Source organism: Heterobasidion irregulare (genome assembly GCF_000320585.1).
Source record: "Heterobasidion irregulare TC 32-1 unplaced genomic scaffold scaffold_04, whole genome shotgun sequence".
In the NCBI taxonomy this organism is placed as follows: domain Eukaryota; kingdom Fungi; phylum Basidiomycota; class Agaricomycetes; order Russulales; family Bondarzewiaceae; genus Heterobasidion; species Heterobasidion irregulare.
In genome coordinates, this window is record NW_009258200.1 from 1,051,140 (window position 1) to 1,069,579 (window position 18,440).

Sequence of the window (18,440 nt, forward strand, 5' to 3'; positions counted from 1 at the left end):
GCCCCGACAGACCGAGCAATTTTTCATCCTTTCGACACTCGTCTCGCGCTCCACTGCCGCTTATTCGCTCCTTGTCCACTATGTCTTCTGTCGATTCTGATTCTTTTGTCCTTCCCGATTTCATCTCTTACTGTCACTACCCCTTGCGAAGCAACCCCTACGAACGCGAGGTCACCCAGGCATCGGAATCATGGCTGCTCGCTACCGCCAATCTTAACGAGAAGAAGCGTCGTGCATTCGTGGATCTTAACGCGAGCGGTCTTGCAGCTGTATGCTATCCCGACGCTGACAGCGACCATCTGCGCGTGGTGGCCGACTTCATCAATTACCTTTTCAAACTCGATGACTGGACTGACGAATTCGCGGCCAAAGATGTGGGAGGAATGCGAGACTGTGTGTTGGGTGCTTTGAGGGATCCCAAGGGGTTTCAAACAGATAAAGGAGTGGGGAAGCTTGCCAAGAGGTTTGTCCATCTTATATCTTAACTGCAAATGTAAACTGACTGCCATTCCGCGATATGATAGTTTCTTTGGTCGGTTCATAGAGGACGGAGGACCTGGTTGCAGAGAGCGATTCATCGAGGGGATGGTGCTCTTCTTCAGTGCGGTAACCAGGGAGGCACAGGATCGATCCCAACACCACATAGCAGATCTGGAATCCTATATTTCGCTCAGACGCGATACGGGGGGTTGCAAGTCATGCTTTGCTCTCATCGAGTACGCGGCCGGGATCGACTTGCCAGATGCTGTCATAAATCACCCCTCCATTCGGACTCTTGAAGACGCGACCAATGATATCGTTGCGTGGACGAACGTGAGTGACTTTGACTCTTCGAGCTCTCTCGTATAGATATTCAGCGTTCTTTTCCTATCAGGACGTGTTCTCATATGATGTCGAGGCGTCACGGGGCGATATACACAACCTTGTCATCGTTGTCATGAACGAGCAAGAGCTCTCGCTCCAGGAAGCAATCGATTTCGTTGGTGACCTATGCAAGTCCACGATGGACACTTTCGAACAAGTCCGCCATTCCCTGCCTTCTTGGGGCCCTGAGATCGATGCCCAAGTCCAAAAATACGTTAGCGGTCTCCAGGACTGGATCATAGGGTCGCTTCACTGGAGCTTCGCAACCCCTCGGTACTTTGGCGAGAAGGGTCAAGAGGTCAAAAACCAACTGATCGTGAAAATATCGCCGAGAATCAGTGAGCACTGAGGTCAGTCATTTCGTGCTTTATCATAGTTGTCTCGCGACTGACAGACAGCCGCCCACAGATGTTGATGCATCACGCGCACAGCTCAGGTTGCCCCGTTTCAATACATTACTGCTCCCTCTATAACTCTTCGTTCGAATCTAATGATGAACACTTCAACCTGGTGTTGATCATCAATATATTTGTGGTCGCTTTCGCATAATTCACTCACCTTTATACATTTCATATCAGGACATTTTAGTTTAGCACATATTTCTTTCACTCGAGCTATCCTAGAATCGATCACCTATTCGCGCCTCTTTAGTTGGCAGCTCTATGTACCGTTTTCCTCTCCTTCCACTCGCCTGTAGCCTTTCATCAAAACCTCGGTTCCCGATCCCCTGTGTCACTTAATCACCTTGTTGCTCAGACTGAATTTTCTGTCTTCGCGATGCGATACCCGCATCTGCCTGATAGGCACTCGTGCGTGGCTCCGAAGTATACCCTGAATCTGATGCCTCTGTCGCACTCTAAAACCTTGTGGTACAATCCATGTGAATACCAGTGTTTGGCTTGCAACTGCGGTGGTCTGCATACACGCCGTGATTCGATGGCCCTTGCCAAGCGTGAGTTCTTTCTTGGAAGCTTATTGTTCTTCTGCGCTGGCATCGTGTTTTAAAAATCCATATCTGCAAGTCCGGGACGGAAATTGGGAAGAGTTTCCTAGTAGAAGGAAGCAAATGAGACCGAGACGCGACCAAGAGTGTGATACCACTCATGCGTCATGGGTGTCCGCATACTTTTCGAGGTCAACAGTATAGCCATGCGATAGATTCACCAAACTTCAGACTTGCATAGCCTGTGATGTACCACACTTCGTGACAACACAGGTTCGAAATCAGGCATCAAGATGTGTGTCCACCAAAGTATAGTAGAGTATAGCACAGCCTTGCAGACCTATGGTACACAAGGCCGTGGTTGTGGAATCTATCTGGTTCCATGCACGCCGCTGCACGCCGTTGGTCAGATGGATTTGTGATTTGGGGTTATCGTCCAATGCATGACCTAAGGCGGCTCTCCAGACGCCGTGTATCTCTGATAATGAAAGCGAAAACAAGCTTGGCCTCATGAGGGAAAGAGCTTGAAAGAGCTTTGAAACTCGCATGAGTAATTGTTTGCGCCTTAGGAGTCATATTCGTGTGATACTTCGCTCGGGTCGAGAAGATACGAAACCGCGGATCTCATCATCGTTTCCATGCCTGACAGAAACCAGCGAGAGCTTGAGCTTGAGGGCGGAGATGCATTCCGTTTGCGAGTCAACAATGATGATGAGCACAGGCCCGCATCTACAGATGACAGGGGTGACACCGATCACAGGAAAAGGCCACAATGCATCCAGTACGCAGCCTCATTCGGCGAGTTGCCTAATAGTAAGTCCCGTGAACTATGGCCACCGGCAAAGCAAAGCAGGCCGATCCGCGATTTCCGAGAAGACCGAGGCGAACCCAAACAATGTTTGAAGGGAAGACTCAAACATGGAAGGGATGCATCACCTATTGCCTTTGAAAAATGAGATTTTCAGACCTCTCAGACTGATTGTTGTCTTTGATCAGAACGATGCGTTAAGGACAGATTAGTTGAAACACTTGCATCGGCAACGTTCAACATCAACATTTAAACGTCGAGGAGAGCGCCCATTGGTCAGTTTCCGTCGCGACCACTCCAATAGGGAATATCACCCTGAGAAAAGAGACATGAGACGTGGGTAACGTCGTTGGACAAGGCACAGTTCACGATGCAGGATTAAGGGGGTTTTCCGGCGGTAGATCTGGGGTTACGGACCGATCCTTTGAACAGCGATTTAAAAAAAATCAGAGCGAAGAAATCAAAATCTCACTGCCCGAACCTGTCATTCATCATCTGCGAACGACAGCAGAGTGCGCGGAGCTTTCTTCGCTTTCTTTTTCGTCCTTTTTCCCTCATCCTTGCTGCCGTGTTCGCCAGGATCACCAACAGCCTTCCTCTTCCCGGATGCCAAAGGTTTCATTCCAGCCTTGGAGGAGAATGAAAGGCTGTCCTTCGATCGTGCCTTGACGGGCGCTTCATTGAGAGTTTTATGGGATTCCGCCGGTACAACTCCTGAAGGCTCTGGAAGAGGAGAGAGTCCTTTCGCTTCGGGTGACCAGCCGCGGCGCAGGCACAAGTGCTGCATTTTAGATTCTGTGGGCATGAGTACATACGGTGACCGGCACACACCTTTCCGCCTCTCATTCTCGGCTTCCCTCTGGCTCAGATGCTTTCCCTCCTTCAAGACTACCACCTGCGGCCGTTCGTCTCCATCGTCTTCGTCTGCACTTCCAGCTTGGTCGCTTGGTCGCTCGGGAATAGCCGGCCTTTTCGGAATGGGAGGTCTGCCTGACCCATCGTATTCAAACTCATCGTCCTCATCCTCGTCCTCATCTGGTACGCCTGCCACGCGATTTGAGAATTTGCGAAGAAACGCGGGGGTATTCTGACTGTAAGAAAGACGGGAGGATAGTTGTGCTCGTGTAGGCTCTTTCGGCGACATGGAATGGAATACAACACAATTAGTAGATCAAGGCAAGCCGCAGAACACGGGGGAAACTGTGGGTCTAAATTTAGACAACGACAATTGCCGAATTCGGCTTTGGAGGTGTGGCGTCGGAAGTTTGAATAGACCAAATCTCGTGATTTACCACAAGACGGAACCTATGCGAGGTAGGGACAGGAAGTATAAGGTTCTCAAGGATGATGAAAGTACAAGAAACCCACTCAATGCGGAAGAAATCTAGCATGCGCATCGTACAGATCAAGAAAAGAAAGAGAGTTGTAGACGATCAAGACAATGTCCGGCAAATATACGAGTTCTATATACTACCAAAAAAAGAGGAGATGCTACCTAGACCCAGAGAAGATCGACATGCGCTGGCGCGCCCTCGCAGCTATACTAGTCATGCGCGAGGTAGATAGGGTATCTGTACTCGTACCAGCTGCAGGATTGAGTGCCGCGCCTTCACTCATGTGCGAGCGATGTCTGAAAAACGACTTGAGCGGCCGACCTAATGCAGCTTCGTCGCTTTCAGTCCACGCGTTGTCTTCTCGTATGGCTTGGAGCACCGCAGAGGAGGTCGCATATGACTGGCTCTGAGAATGCACGTGAGGTTTGGGTTTCTTCAGTTTCTTGGGCAGCTTGAGGCTCCTCCGAAAGATCGACCGCTGGCTCGCGGTAGACGCAGGGGTCTCGGATCTGGTGGGAGTACGGTCCTCTGCATTGGATGCTGCGCCCCTACTTTCAATTGAAGGCCGCACAGGTGAGACCAACACGAACGAGGGACGCGACCGGAAAGATGCCTTTGAACGAGGCGTCATGATGGTAAGTGAGAAATTGTCCTGGATCTGTTCGAATCTATCTAACAGGTGTTCGACGTAGTCGGGCATTGTGATTCCAGGGGAGTGATTGGTTGCTAGTATCTCCTCCTTGGACAGCGAGAGAGGACGTGTGTAGTATATGGTAGCAAATCCCTGGGTTTCGGAGTTCAAGAAAGACAGATGGTGGTCATCGTCATGTAGTGTAGGACACTCGCTCGCGGCAGATGAGGCAGTGGTCTGTGAAGGGGCGTTGAACGGGAATACAGAGTCGGTGGCGGTTGGAGGCGCTGAGTGATTCCATTCCAGCTCGTAGGACGTATCTTCCGCTACAGTCCGCAGGGGGGATGCATGCAGCAGCATCCCTAACTTCTTTGGCTGCAGCTTCGTATTCCGTTGCCGTGAAGGAGCAAACGAGTCATCGAAGAACATGGGCTGTTTGAGAGTATCTGTGAACGGCCAAGGACGAAGAAGCGGTGTTTCGAGATCCTTGGGAGACATGATGCGAGGAGAGGCTTTAAGCCGTTCCGAACTCGAGTGCTTGTGACACAGAATCGTTGTCTGTGTTGGCGACCGTTCGAAAAATCGGGCAAGGTTGACCTGCTTCCGCCACTCTTCTACACTGGACGTTGACGCGCTGGTATCCCTGGAATACTTGTTCTCTTTGTCCCCTGACGATAATAGCGCATCTGCGTGTATACCCACAACCTTGCGCTCTTCTTCTACCTTCCCAGCCCGTTTCTCCTCCATCCAACGCTCTTTCTGCAACGTCCTGATCTCCCTCTCGTCAGTTACAGAATTCTCTGCCAACCTTAACCTCAACTCTGCAACACGCTTCTTTGCCTCTTCTGCCCGAGCACTCAGCAACGCCGTTGCTTGTTCCAATATCACGATCTTAGTTTCATTCGGAGACGACAGAGAGCTGGCATGGTAATGCTGGAATGCAGTTGTGAGCGCCGCCTCATCCCTGGAATATCGGTCTAGCCGACGAGTAATGTTCTTGGCCATTTCGGCGGGGGAAGGAGGTGCACAGGAAGTGGGGTTAGGACGGCCAAAAGTATGACTTGTATCGGGGGTGCTAGAGAGAAAAAGATTCAGAATCTTCGTCGCACAACACGCCCGGTAATATGGAGGCAAATCACACGGACGACGTACAACAGGGTGGTCAATGACGATGGACGATATTGGTTGGCGCTTCTCTGCGGTGTCTCCACATAGTTCATTCGTTCCTGAAGCCGAGGTCAGCACGAGGAACCTGCACTGGACAAATAGTAGACGCACTTTGAAAGCGGAAGGGCATGGCGGATCCGCATTACCCTTGGTCAAGATCCGCAAGTTGGGTTTTCTGATTCTCGGCGCTGTCAAACCAGCTCCACTCGCGCTCAAAGTCGAACCACCAGCGTCGCCTTCGAAATCCTCCTCCTGGATTGTGATTATTTTTCTCCCGATCATCACGTTTCCACATATGTTGCTTGCAGTGAATGAGGAAATTTGGTAGTGTTAACGAACGAGGCCGTGCGCGATTTGAGTCAAGGTTGGGCGGACACCGGTACAAGAAATGGGCACTTGAAGGATGATGGAGATACCGATGCTGTCGAAAAGCTAGCCAGATAGAAACCCAGAGATAAAATGAAATAAATAGAAGGAAGAGAAGGGAGTGTCGATAGTTGTCGAGTGTTGTTCAATATTGACGGAGAGCAGACACTCCAATGCAGGCCATGGGAGCTTATAGAGATGGTTCACAGCGCAATTTGACGGGCGAGAACAGTCTCGGTCGCCCAGTTGGTAGGACAGAACGAGCAAGTCCGGCGAATTTCAAGTGCGTGTGGTTCGAGGTGGTTCGCCGTCGTCACCCTACAGCTGCCGACAGCCACCTACAGCCACTTACTTTACCTTCGTCAGGCGCTTATTAGCAATCATGTTAAAAACCAAAACAGCCCCAAACCCGCCAGCACAACCTCACAATCCAGCTCGTAATTGGTGTCATGATTTCGTGTCGATCAACGAAACCCACAATTGTCTGATGATGCACTGGTAAAGTCCGTAATGTGTTTCAGTCATCATCATCAGCTCGGCGAGGATTTACTTGGAAATGATTAAAGTCTTTAGATATCAACAGGTGGGATTATAGGTGTGGTCATCATAGGCGGAAAGCAGATGAAGGCATAGGATGGGTATGGTCTGGTACGAGCATAATAGAAAAGAAGTATAGGATATCATCATATTGTTCATCGATCATCAGTGCGTTAAAGTGTCATCACCGAGGCAATCAAACGGGGGGATCCCGAACTCATCAGCGTCATCCGAACAAAGAACGCACTCTCCAGATCCAACGCCACATCAGCTCCTGCCCAGAACCAGTTTCTTAAGGCCTTTGCCAAGCTTCTTCACCGTTCCTTTAACGGTGACATCCCGCCTCGTTTCAGAGAACCTAAACTCCTGAGGCTCTCTCGGAGAGTCGCGGGATCGTACCCTGGCAAGTGCCATATGGAGCTCCACTTCTCCGCTCAACGAAAACCCTCCTTCGAACGGAGACGAGACGGACATGCTGCCTCGTGGGAGCGTGACGGGAGGGTCTGGATGAGTATGAGCGATGTCCGCGGGGCTGAGATTGGACACAGGTCGGTTGGAGAGAGTAAATGATGATCGTCCTGTGGGCAAGGGAGTAGACGCGGGCAAGTAGGGGTTCGCTGGTGACATATTCTTTCGAATTGCTGTGTAGTACGGTCGACTAGGGTGACCGAGGCGGACATCGGAATGAACCCGTGGGTCGGACGCGGAGGAAAAAGCGATAGATGCTCTTTTCCCTGCTTCGTCGCGAGAACTTTCCGGCCTTTGAAGGGCGGAAATCGACGCACAATTCCGCAACAAACGAGAAGACTTTTTTCTGATCACCGTCATTCCCTGCTTCCGGCGAAGAGTTCGGTGAGTCTCCAACAGCGGTGGAAGGGAATGAGATGTCGACATCATGGATTGCGGGAAAACGACAAGTTTGTTATCGATGTCGTGAAAGTCAGGAGCAACCAGACTTGGTTCCCGACGATGGTCAACATCGTTAGAGGGATCGTCCATCGTGAAGGAACAAGGGGCGAGTGCTGCGGACATGCATCGATGTTGTGCAATAGGCCTTATATCCATTTCTGAGTCGCTGAGGAGAGATCCAATAGCGCCATCCCGCTCGAGATCACTGGAATTGGCAGCAAGTGGCGGCAACAGAATAAGAGAAGGGAGCCCGCGTCTGCTCCGAATGTGACGAGTGTCCTTAGCCTTGACGCTGTCCGCTACATCCGGAGAACCGCCGTCTGCGACGACCATGGGACTGAAAGCCTGCAACGGGGAGTACCAGAAGAAATAAATGAACAATGTAATAACATGAAATGAGATATATTGGCTTTACCGGAATTGTCGGCACGGCATCATTACTGCTTGAGTTGAGAGTCATATCCATGGACAAGGGCCTGCTTACGACGTCTGGATATACCTGAGATCCGGGCACAGTACCATCGACTGACACTTGTTGGTCTTTGTTCCCCGACACAATCTCCCGCGGGGAATCAGCCGACACCACATCCACATCCATCACAAGATCATTTGACGATTTCGGCAGGGCGATCGCCCTCTTGAAGTCAAGTTTACGCACCCCATCACAAGAATCCCCAATCGATCTCCAAACGACGCGAGATGGTGCGCTCAGCCTCCTAGGTTTGGGCGTTGACTCTTCGAAGGTTTTCACAGCCTCGGTCGAGCTCCATGCACACCAGAGACACACTGGGATGAAGTGATTAGAGAATCCGCAGGCCCGACAAGTAAATAATGGGCGATTAAAAGGAACAAGTGTCAAGATGGGCAAGGAAGTGGATTGAGAGAGGTGCTAGACGTGCCAACATGGATGAAGGGATGCGCGAAGTCAGTGACGACGATGTGAATGGACCTGAAACCGGGACTGACTGGTTTGCGTTGCTTCCATTCTCGTCGCAAGATGCGCGGGCGAGACATCAAATCATCAGTGCTCTGCATCACCGGTCGCCAACTCGAGGTGAGGATGTCGGTCAGTGGCGGTAGAGATGAAAGTGAGAGGCACTCCCCCTGCTGGGGACGGATGGTTGGGAAGACAATGAAAAAAGGAACGTGGTTGTAACGCGGTCAACCAGCAGTTTAATACAGAATTACAGTTACTAGCCTGAGCTACAGTGCGCGTATCGCGAGGTGTCACATCTCGGCACGTCGACAGGTGTCCGTCACACTATTCAGGGGAGATTTTTGGAAGCGAGCCGGTACGCGGTAGGACTCCAGAGAGGGCTCGTTTTGCGTAGTTGAGAGATACATATGTCAGAATGGTACCAGCATGTAACGAGCTGTAACGTTCCAAGGAAAACGCAAAATTCAGCGCCACTTGGTCGCTCAGAATAGTTGACTTCAAGCGGAGATTGTGCGTCAGCGCGTGGCATATGTCGCGGACGGTAACTCAGATGGAGTCGGCGACGCGTATACCTGCGCGTACATCAAACACGACGTCTTTCCATACAACACTGCCCTGTGCACATTTAGCCAGAGAATTTTTGAAAAATGTCAACAGTGTCTGTACATAGTGCTGCTCAGAGAAGTTCGTACTCGTCTCGCTCTTGATGGTCCCGCCCAGTGCTGAATGTGCTGTTATTGCCAGACCAGCCTGCGATGTTACGATCTCTCCTCTCTGCGGATCCTAAACTATTGAATGCTGAAGACGTGGTCAATTCATAAAATATGATCCCTTTCTTGCCCCCGGCTTGCTGAATCTTCTTGGACAGGATGGACGGACGCCTTTGCACTGGGCGGCCTCCTCAGGGTCATTGGAGATCACTCGCTATCTCATTGATCAGAAGGCTGACATTAACAAGATGGACGGGAGTGGCTGGAGTGCCCTCCACATTGCAGGTGACAATGAATATATTTATTTCTAATCTTGTAAGTTCGACTGAGAGCGTTTCTCCACGATCAGTGAGTGCAGGTAATGAAGAGGTAGCCAAAGAGCTCATCGGCGCAGGTGCTGATGTCAATCAACGCACCGACAAGGGCCTCACACCCCTGTAGGCTTTTTTCACCTTCCAACATGTCAATTCTCACGTCTTTCACACCTCAAGGCACTACGCTGCATCAAAGTCGCGTGTTGACGTGAGTTCCTCGTCCTGTTGAGCTCATAATCTTTCATGGATGATGCGACAGATCGGACGCTTCTTGATATCCAGAGGTGCAGATGTAAGCCATGCCGTCCTTGTATTCTACTCCTGTGATCGTACTGAACACCGGCAGATCAACGCCCGTGATAAAGCCAACCAACACCCTTTGTAAGTCTGTTTCCAAGGACAAACACCAACCAGTTCGAGAATATCGCTTTTAGGCATCGCGCAGCAACTACGGGCTCCACTGGATTTGTAAACTTGTTGCTACACCCACCCGAGGGAGCACCCAAAACTCGACTCAATACTGGAGACCGCCTTGGTAAGATCCAGCATCTACTTTACCATTTCATGGCCACTAAATCGCTTTTTGAAAGGGAACACACCATTACATCTTGCGATGGAGTCGGCACATGCTGAAAGCGCAGCACTCCTGATCGAAGCAGGTGCAGACCGAACCCGGGTATACCCCATCTATCTACTTGTGTTTAAGGTTTTTATTGAAGGCCCATTTGTCACAGACGAATACAGAAGATCAGACTGCCGAAGATCTCGAAGGTGTAGGTGGACAGGAGCAGAAGCGCGCGCGGGAGTACCTGATCGAAAGATTTGGTAAACCATGACGTGGGCGAGCAGTGCGCATGTATGAATATGGAGAGGGCCCCTGAAAATAGGGGGGTATGCCTGAGTCACATTTTTGGTAAATCCTGAAAAAAGTTCGGACAAGTGAGCCGAATTTCGCTCAAAATGTTCGGATTTGCCTCTGGTTTTTGGGCCAATATCCATAATTTTGCCGGACGGAGGCATCAGGCATCCCGGATGTCCAAAATGTTCGGATCGCTGGGATCAGGCCTCAAAAGAGCCAATTTTTCGTCGGACAACATAGATCAGGCCTTTAAAGACACAATTTTTTTAGAATCTACATTAGAATGTCATTTTTGAACTGATGATATACAAGAGAGCATATGTGAGAGTGTCTGTGAGCTCGGTGATCGATAGTTGTCGATGAGGGAGAATTTTTGTATAATCCGGAGGAATATCAAGTTGAGGATCCAGTGCCATGTCAGAGCTAGTGTCGGATTGTGTCGAGCAAATGAAATGATACCGGACCGGTGCCAGATAATACTAATATTGGAATAGTAACACTGAGCTGACAAATAAGTCTATGTGGCTCGAACCTCGTATCTTGCATACTCTTGTGTCCAAATCAAACTGGTCATTCCATTGCACCACAAGACCGATACAAAAGTTCGGACTCATCATCCATATTACTGCTAAAAGATCCGGACCTCCCCCCCTATTTTCGGGGGTCCTATATGGAGCCGCCGTGCATACGATATTGATGACATCAAAGAACCGGCCGCCACATTCACTGGAAACGCTGGCCGAATTATAATGTGAAATGTTTTCCGTGATCAATACTGTATCTGTCGGCGTGCATTTTAATCATACATGCAACGTGAGCGCACTATCAAGGGGAAAACTCAAACTGAGTATATTATTGACGCGATTGAGACGCGACACGGCGCGAGCAGCAATGCAGTCAAGAGAGGGCTACAGAGAAACGGGAGAGTAAAGGACCAAAAGAGTGCGAGTGATCTGCGAAATAACGTAGCGAGTGTTGAGAAGGCCATCTATAAAAAAGAAGAATATCTAGGAAAATCTATACATAGATGATAAATTTTATATGTAAGAGTTAAATAGCGTAACGAGAGGATTAGTTCGAAGTCCAGATGAGAATAAGGTTAGGCAAAACAGCTTAGATTATAAGCACTACTAGTGTTTTGATGAGAAAACAGCTGGAGCAGGGGACACAGAGACCTTGAAGCGAGAAGTGGACGGTGAGCATCAAAATCACAGGAAGATCAAGGTAACATGCCTCAATGTTCTTCTTGGGAAGGAGCTTCACAACGAGCTGATTCTTGATTTCCTGCCCTTGGTCCCCGAAATATCGCTTCGTCTCAAAGCTCCAGTGTAAAGAGCCGATGATCCAGTTCTGGAGACCATCAATGTACAACTGAACCTGGCGATCGAGGTCGGGACCCCAAGACGGAAGTGAGCGGCGAACAAACTCGAAAGCATCGATGGTGTCTTTGCAAAGGTCGCCGACGCTGTCAATCGCTTCCTGCAATGTGAGACCTTGCTGGTTCATGATGACGACGATCATGTTATGAGTGTCGCCTCGGGCTTGTTCGACGTTGTACGAGAAGATGTCCTAGATCACCAGGTAGAGATTTGAACAACAGCTTAACAAAGGCGAACGACAAGACCTCACGTTCGTCCACGTCACAAGATCGTTCGTCGCATCCTCAAGAATACCTATGTATGGATGGTTCATGACCATATCGGGGAGGTCGATGCCAGCGGCATATTCAATGAGAGCAAAGCAAGGCTTGCACCCGCTTGTATCCCGTCGAAGGGCGATATATGACTCCAGGTCTGGGATATCGTCATGTTCACGATCAAGAGCTTGTTGAGTCACTGCGCGGAAGAAGAGCACCATCGTGTCGATGAATCGCTGAGTGCAGTTGGGACCTCCGTCTTGCACGAAGCGCCCAAAGAAACTATGTCATCATCAAACCCACCATCAGACGGTATCCATCCAGGTTAATATAAGCAACAGACTTACCATTTCGCCAACTTTCCTACTGCTTTGTCCGTCTCGAATCCGAATGGGTCTCTCAACGCGCTCATGACGCAGTCCCTCATGCTATCGATATCTTTGGCATCGAACTCGTCCGACCAGTCGTCCAGCTTGAACAAGTAGTTCATGTAATCTGCACATACGCGCAGATGCTCCTCGTCCGCGTCAGGATAGCACATGCCCGCGAGGCTCCCGGCCTGGAGACCAAGAAATGCCCGGCGCTTCTTCGTAGTCAAGTGGGCACCTGCGAGGAGCCAGGACTCGGAGGCTGCGGCGACTTCCCGTCCACGAGGGTTGGTACGGACGGGATACCGGCAGTATGAGATGAAGTCGGGAAGAACGAAAGAGTCGGACTTGATAAAAGACATTGTCTGAGAATAAGTTGAAAGAGTAGGAAAGGGAAAGGAAAGGAAGATGAGGATGGACTCTGGAGCTTATTTGCGGGCAGCCTTTAAATGTCCTCATCGCCAATTCAAAGCAAACGGCCAAGTGCAACCCCTCGGATTTCACGTCGAGCTGGCATTGGTAAGATTAAGCGGTGTGCAGAATCTTGAGGAAAATCTGAGTATGCGTAGACCGATGCTCCCGAGTGGACTTGATCTCCCAAGGGAGAAGAGCAGATCTGAGGGTCGCTCCAAATTCGGTAAGTAGACTCCGTGAACGTGGAGGCTATCCATGCTTTCAGATCTGGGTAGACGGCAGAAGACGGCGAACCTCCCCTGACGATGCCGCGAAAAGCACGGAAGGGCCCCAAACAATTGAGAGCATCAATTGTTATTTCCCCTGTTTTGCTTCCGTGAAACGATGAGGGAGCTGTGTCCTCGACTAGCGCGGGGAGGTTCCAGTATCTGCAACCCACAAGACTGTCAGGCTCACAGGTCACAAAAGCGAGAAAGCCCTGCCATGGACGAGCACCTTGGGTGGGATAGGCGGGAGCAGCTTGACTACCAGCGGCTTCGTCCTGAGTTAGGCTTGCCGCTTCTCGTAATAATCACACGAGATCTTGGGATTCGTTTCAGACCAACGGAGTCAAAAGCCATATTTCAACCCTGGGCCCTCCTTCATTGCTCAAAATGAGAAGCATGCGAGAGAAGCGCGTTGCGGAATAGAGAAGACACAGGCAAAATTGGTCGCAGACGAGACTGATATGCATTTCAGGAGCAGGCTTCTCGCACTGTTTTGACGTTTCCTGTCCTTTGTTGAGCCAGAAGGAGTCGCAGAAGATCGGAACCTGGTAAAAGTGATGGGGTCTCGCGTTTTTCTTCTGATAGATTCTTGCACGAAATGTCTCGTTCCTACAATCGCCATTTTGTCCGCTAAGGAGACGAGCAACATCAAGTCGAGGTGTCAAACCTGGACAATGATGGCGGACGTGCCCCTGTGTTTCTGGCCGATTTCCGAACAGTCGGGCTTGGAGCAAGGAGACGAAGATATGTGAATCTGAGCGTGGTTGGAAGGGAGATTGACAAATCTCCGTTCACGTTCTTAGGCGGCTGCCTATTCGGGAAAGCGTTAGCCATCAACTTCTTGGTGGTGACGCACCGTTGCTGGCCGTGACGAGCACACATCCCGGTACCATTCGATAATATGGCCTCCCCGAGTCCGACAGCACTTCCACTGAAAGTGACGCCCGCAAACACCCCGTCAAAAATCTCGAATAATGAGCGAAAGAACTTGGAAACGCCGCCTGCTGGATCATCACCCCTCAAACAAGCAGGACTCTCCGACCCTTCCGATATATCTAGCCCACACGAGCTCACCGCATTTGTGCGTATACTAAAAGATTCATTGTTCTCCATCTGTGCCTCTAACTAAGCAATCTGTCATTTTAAGGTCGAAACCCTACTGGAGCAGCTTGATGCAAAATTCGATGACATGTCCTCTCAGATTCTTGATCGCAGTGGGTCCATCAATGCTTATCCGTATACATTTTCCCACTTCCACTCACGCAAATATGGGGATCAATGTATCGCCATTCGTCCAACCATCAGTGATGCAAATGTCCAGCCGTGTCGACGCGCTTGAAGCGTCCATCCAAGATATCATTAACGGCGACATCTCCACTCAAAGCAACCCTCCTACCCCCGGCCCGACGTCGACGTCGACACCCCTCCCTCCGAAACGGACCGGAAGCTTTCAATGAACGACTGATTGATACTAATGTTTCTACGCTCTGAAACATGTCAAGAGATCACCGCTCTATTGTATCATATCTGCCATGGCTGTACTGTGTACGTTGACTCTTCAAACATCGTCCGTATTCTATTCTCAATATAGCTCCCACTTGCTTCTCCACATAAATAGATCTGAGCTAATGTACCCTGAGCTGTCGTGGATGCTGGCTTTGCCTGAAGGTTCTATATCGCTCGCCTGAATTCTTACCCTTGTACCCTATGATCCAGACTACTTTTCCTCGAATGATGGCGTATATTGGGCGAACATATAGCCATTCTAGGCGTCCTTGAGACCTTGGAGTGACCTTGGCTTGGTAAAGACTCAGGTGGTCTCGCCGAGTCATGGTTGGCTGTAATTTGCCTCCCGCTCAAGCTTCTCTCCGTTGCTGGGCTCACCGAAAAGCAATTCATTCTTGTGGTACCCTTTTGTTCGTCGAACGAGGATGAGGGGCCGAGTGATCGTGAAATGAACGCCTCTAGTCTATGGGGTCTCGGATCTGTAAGTGTACAATACAATTCTTTCGCCGCGGCCTGCCCGTGAAAATGCTCTGGCCGTGCCTCTGAGCTGGCAGCCTGATCATCGATCGCTGGACACCTCCAAGGGGGGCCGCATTGCAGGAACGTAGGCTCGTCAGGCAGTAACCACCGCATCGAGCGATATGTTTCACTCATCGCCGACAAGAATAGTCGGCGATTGTGCATAGTTGTAGATACTTGTGCATAGCGACTGCAAATACAAATAGCATCAAGTCCCCACCAGTCGCCAACTCGAGATCTCGAAGGATCTACTGAAATACACTAAAGCACTTTAGCGAAAGGTCTTCTTCCCGTCCTTCGGACGTGATGCGTTGGTAGTCAAGATCCATTGTCAATTTCACGGCCATCTAGCCAAACTTACATACACATTCGCCTACCCGCCCAACGCCCAGTAAACAAGCCTTTCTTGCACGTCTGGATTTCCCATTCCCGACCCTCACCGTGCACCGTCTCCATCAGTCTAGCCCTTGACCCGCCACACCTGGCGTGATCACTCTTCTCGTCGACGCTGTGTCTCCGCTCCCTGCTGGCCCACCGAACAAAGACGAAAGCATATCTCCAAACGGATTGGCCTGCTGCGTCCGCGGTGGTGGCATCGCGAAATAGATGGTCGCGATCTCGTTCAGCGCGTGGCGCACCTCCCCTGTGGCGAGTAACCCGCCCCGGCTCTGATATGTGCCGCACAGGCGCACCCACGCCTCGCGCATCGCCTTGTTCTGCGCCCCTTGCGCGCGCTGGCAGGTGCGCACGGCGAGCTGGACAAAGTTCAGGACGGGCTCCGTGGTATGAATGATTTCGTCATCGGTCGAGGGCAGGGGTAGGGCGGTCGGCTTGAGGGATGATGGGATGGCGGACAAATACGCGGAGAGAAAGGTACGCGCAGCGAGGATGTTGCCGTTCAGGAGATATCTGCGCATAAATGGTTTTACAAGGTGAATGGGGCAGACAGCGAAGCAAGTCGAATACCACGCACGGAATCGTGCCGCGAAGGGCGAACGCGCTCACATGCGATGATACACTCCCGCTTGATTGCCCCCACTCGATGAAAACGCGAGACAACAGACGCGCACTGTCGCGCTTTCCGGCGGCGAGCAAATGGATTTCCGCAGCATCATACGCTCTCTCTTGAATAGATATTGCGTCAATACGCAGTCCAGTGTGATGTATGATGTGCCAATATTGTACCTTTATAAAGTAGTTCGCCGATGTAATGATGGAGGTCTGGATCCCCTGCAGGATGGGGGCCGTGTTTCGCTGACCATCTATGCACTCAATGTTGGGCTAAACATACACATGGAGAAGTCTATGGACGTACGCGATGGACTTATCGGTAATAGTCTTCCTCCATACACCTGATGAGCCCGTCAAGGCGATGAGTTGCGTCAACCTCCCTTCACGCAGTCCGATCAGCTATGCAGCTACACGCCCAAATACCGCCCGCATACCCTTGGACTCATCATTCACATCGTCGCCCTTTGCCTCGTATATGTCGATCAAGAATAGTGTGAGATCGGTGCCGCTACCCTGTTGCCCTGCCTTCAGCAGCTCGCGCGCACTCTGAAACAGGACGTCGATCGCGGTGTCGTATTGTGCGGTCTTTTGATAACGCGAAGCGAAAGTACGCGCTTTTTGGTGCGCTTCGTAAGCTTGTCCAGCTGGAATCAACGGAAGGATAGCTTGAAGAGCTCGAGAGGATGAGACGGCCGAGGGAGGCATTTTGGCAAGTTAGTGCTCAATATGCGATGGGAGAGCAATGCCTCCTCAGAAGTGGCGGATAAGGGTATCCGAGGTCCCAAATAGACTGCTGTCACCCCTGAACTCAGGGGGCGGAGCCTGCTCACATACCCATAGCTAGGTACACGGTACTTATGGTATGCTATATGCCAGCCATGTCTCCTCAATCTGCTTGCCTCCAACCCATCCTCCTACAACACTCGCAACGACCGTCTTGATGCCCCACCCGGAAAGTATGACGATCGTCGTGAAGAACGGATGACAATCCAGGACCACTGTCGAAGCGTGTCAGATAGAACGACCCAGCACGCCTGAGATAGAGTGACACACCTCTCAAACCAAATCCTGCCGCCATACCACCGAGCACATTGCGCACGACCCACTCCCGATCTAGTTTGTCATCGTCCAGAGCTTCCCAGACGCGCCGCAGCGCAGGGTTCTCAACCCTGATTGTATGTTCGTACTGTGGCGGCGGAAGACCTTGTGCTGGCGATTTCGGATGACCCCAGACAGATAGAAGAAAAAGGAGGAAGAACTTCGATAGCGAAGAGTATAGAAGACAGAGTGGGATATGTGAATATCTGCAGATGCATCTGATGAGAGTGAGCGAAGCATAACGTGATTGAATCAACATGCCTGAGTTGTTGTCTGACCCCATTCTGAGTGTTCGGAGATGCATGAGAGGCGTCTTTACCTTTCGTCTTCCGTTTCCGTTGCTGGACTGAGAACCAGTTTAGGCCTATCAATACCAGTGAGGAAGATAGTGTGATTCCGATGTGGAATACTACGTTCTCTGTCGATTTGGCATGAGGAAAGAGTCGCGATGGATGTTTGTGAAAACGCACCTACACAGCAACCGAGCAGAATCCTAATGAAGATGCGCATTGTCTCAGATGCCCAAGGATCACCTATCTTGTTAGGATTGTATAGTATCCGAGAGGCTGCTGCATTATTTCGTCTAATTTGCGACATTTTGTGGGGAAACGGGAAACGGGACGTACAGAGCTGAGACCACCTGATGACTGCATTTTCCTGGGCTTCACTAAGATGCGCTTGAAGAAAATAGGAAGAGGCGTACTTACAGCTGTCCACCAGCACAATCACAGCACCTAGCCTGAGTGTCAACCACCATCTGGCCTGCGACTCACTCAATCCACAAGACTTGATTCTCTTCAAGTGCAAGGACATACCTTTTCTCGTTCTCGCTCTTCGTCTCTCGCGTTCTTTTCACTCGCGCGTACTTCGTCAGAAGATGACCGTCGAATTCCGTTTCCCTTGCTCGAAGAAGAGACTTGATCTACTTGTCTCGGCTTGGACCCTCGGTTGAAGAGAAGATGCCGATATACACCCCTTTTGAGGAGTATGAGGTCCAGTATTATGACAAGCAGATCATGCGTGACATATGGGTCTGCGAATTCGTGGCAAGTCGTCTGTGTAACTCAAATAGCAATGAGTGCAAGCCCACACAATACGAAAGGAGACCCTGAAAAGTGTATTCTTGGTAAGAAAGACTGACACACCGCTCGAGCCTGACGTTATGTGCGGATTGGTACACAATGTAGAGGTGAGGAAGAGGTTGGGTGCAAGTCGTGCACAAAGGCATGGCTGACTGGGGCTT

At 50.6% G+C, this 18,440-nt stretch overlaps 11 protein-coding genes across 11 annotated transcripts; 5 read left to right on the forward strand and 6 right to left on the reverse strand.

Moving 5' to 3' along the window:
* Positions 1-80: 80 nt before the first annotated feature.
* On the forward strand, positions 81-1,631 carry HETIRDRAFT_458479 (uncharacterized protein; the record flags this gene model as incomplete). Its single annotated transcript, XM_009546793.1, has 4 exons — positions 81-463; positions 525-813; positions 875-1,214; positions 1,273-1,631. 3 exons carry the CDS (start codon positions 81-83, stop codon positions 1,211-1,213), a joined length of 1,011 nt encoding a protein of 336 aa, XP_009545088.1. The 3' UTR covers position 1,214; positions 1,273-1,631.
* A 1,468-nt stretch (positions 1,632-3,099) lies between these two features.
* Positions 3,100-3,759, reverse strand: HETIRDRAFT_316683 (uncharacterized protein; the record flags this gene model as incomplete). Its single annotated transcript, XM_009546794.1, has 2 exons — positions 3,100-3,362; positions 3,447-3,759. The coding sequence occupies 2 exons, from the start codon at positions 3,757-3,759 to the stop codon at positions 3,100-3,102; spliced, it is 576 nt and encodes a 191-aa protein (XP_009545089.1).
* A 347-nt stretch (positions 3,760-4,106) lies between these two features.
* Positions 4,107-6,029, reverse strand: HETIRDRAFT_106953 (uncharacterized protein; the record flags this gene model as incomplete). Its single annotated transcript, XM_009546795.1, has 3 exons — positions 4,107-5,655; positions 5,733-5,806; positions 5,859-6,029. 3 exons carry the CDS (start codon positions 6,027-6,029, stop codon positions 4,107-4,109), a joined length of 1,794 nt encoding a protein of 597 aa, XP_009545090.1.
* Positions 6,030-6,478: 449 nt separating this feature from the next.
* On the reverse strand, positions 6,479-7,708 carry HETIRDRAFT_439473 (uncharacterized protein). The gene has a single exon (XM_009546796.1). The coding sequence runs from the start codon at positions 7,680-7,682 to the stop codon at positions 6,918-6,920; it is 765 nt and encodes a 254-aa protein (XP_009545091.1). The 5' UTR covers positions 7,683-7,708; the 3' UTR covers positions 6,479-6,917.
* A 1,543-nt stretch (positions 7,709-9,251) lies between these two features.
* Positions 9,252-10,356, forward strand: HETIRDRAFT_450525 (uncharacterized protein; the record flags this gene model as incomplete). Its single annotated transcript, XM_009546797.1, has 9 exons — positions 9,252-9,305; positions 9,365-9,491; positions 9,556-9,643; positions 9,698-9,728; positions 9,780-9,812; positions 9,867-9,901; positions 9,955-10,055; positions 10,111-10,196; positions 10,255-10,356. The coding sequence occupies 9 exons, from the start codon at positions 9,252-9,254 to the stop codon at positions 10,354-10,356; spliced, it is 657 nt and encodes a 218-aa protein (XP_009545092.1).
* Positions 10,328-10,679, forward strand: HETIRDRAFT_439474 (uncharacterized protein). Its single transcript, XM_009546798.1, has one exon. It carries the CDS (start codon positions 10,481-10,483, stop codon positions 10,673-10,675), a length of 195 nt encoding a protein of 64 aa, XP_009545093.1. The 5' UTR covers positions 10,328-10,480; the 3' UTR covers positions 10,676-10,679.
* A 530-nt stretch (positions 10,680-11,209) lies between these two features.
* Positions 11,210-13,535, reverse strand: HETIRDRAFT_382802 (uncharacterized protein). Its single transcript, XM_009546799.1, has 5 exons — positions 13,291-13,535; positions 12,363-13,225; positions 12,009-12,297; positions 11,613-11,948; positions 11,210-11,554 (listed from the first exon to the last, which is right to left on the reverse strand). The coding sequence occupies exons 2-5, from the start codon at positions 12,743-12,745 to the stop codon at positions 11,510-11,512; spliced, it is 1,053 nt and encodes a 350-aa protein (XP_009545094.1). The 5' UTR covers positions 12,746-13,225; positions 13,291-13,535; the 3' UTR covers positions 11,210-11,509.
* On the forward strand, positions 12,833-13,028 carry HETIRDRAFT_408876 (uncharacterized protein; the record flags this gene model as incomplete). The annotated part of the gene is made up of 2 exons (XM_009546800.1): positions 12,833-12,915; positions 12,944-13,028. The coding sequence occupies 2 exons, from the start codon at positions 12,833-12,835 to the stop codon at positions 13,026-13,028; spliced, it is 168 nt and encodes a 55-aa protein (XP_009545095.1).
* A 441-nt stretch (positions 13,536-13,976) lies between the features above and the next one.
* Positions 13,977-14,466, forward strand: HETIRDRAFT_247841 (uncharacterized protein; the record flags this gene model as incomplete). Its single annotated transcript, XM_009546801.1, has 3 exons — positions 13,977-14,144; positions 14,211-14,277; positions 14,369-14,466. Coding segments are annotated over 3 exons (333 nt in total), but the record flags the coding sequence as incomplete, so codon positions are not given.
* Positions 14,467-15,564: 1,098 nt separating this feature from the next.
* On the reverse strand, positions 15,565-16,786 carry HETIRDRAFT_240137 (uncharacterized protein; the record flags this gene model as incomplete). The annotated part of the gene is made up of 5 exons (XM_009546802.1): positions 15,565-15,997; positions 16,062-16,212; positions 16,274-16,350; positions 16,404-16,479; positions 16,534-16,786. Coding segments are annotated over 5 exons (990 nt in total), but the record flags the coding sequence as incomplete, so codon positions are not given.
* A 168-nt stretch (positions 16,787-16,954) lies between these two features.
* On the reverse strand, positions 16,955-18,425 carry HETIRDRAFT_316372 (uncharacterized protein; the record flags this gene model as incomplete). Its single annotated transcript, XM_009546803.1, has 7 exons — positions 16,955-17,097; positions 17,153-17,458; positions 17,517-17,615; positions 17,668-17,766; positions 17,866-17,990; positions 18,080-18,252; positions 18,339-18,425. 7 exons carry the CDS (start codon positions 18,423-18,425, stop codon positions 16,955-16,957), a joined length of 1,032 nt encoding a protein of 343 aa, XP_009545098.1.
* Between the last annotated feature and the right edge of the window lie 15 nt (positions 18,426-18,440).

Coding starts and splice junctions, on each gene's coding strand:
- HETIRDRAFT_382802 (XM_009546799.1), bottom strand. CDS start 12,745: ATGTCTTTTATCAAGTCCGACTCTTTCGTTCTTCCCGACTTCATCTCA. Junction 12,298..12,362: donor GTAGGAAAGTTGGCGAAATG/GTAAGTCTGTTG, acceptor ATGATGACATAG/TTTCTTTGGGCGCTTCGTGC. Junction 11,949..12,008: donor ATCTTGTGACGTGGACGAAC/GTGAGGTCTTGT, acceptor CTGGTGATCTAG/GACATCTTCTCGTACAACGT.
- HETIRDRAFT_439473 (XM_009546796.1), bottom strand. CDS start 7,682: ATGTCCGCAGCACTCGCCCCTTGTTCCTTCACGATGGACGATCCCTCT.
- HETIRDRAFT_439474 (XM_009546798.1), top strand. CDS start 10,481: ATGTTCGGATTTGCCTCTGGTTTTTGGGCCAATATCCATAATTTTGCC.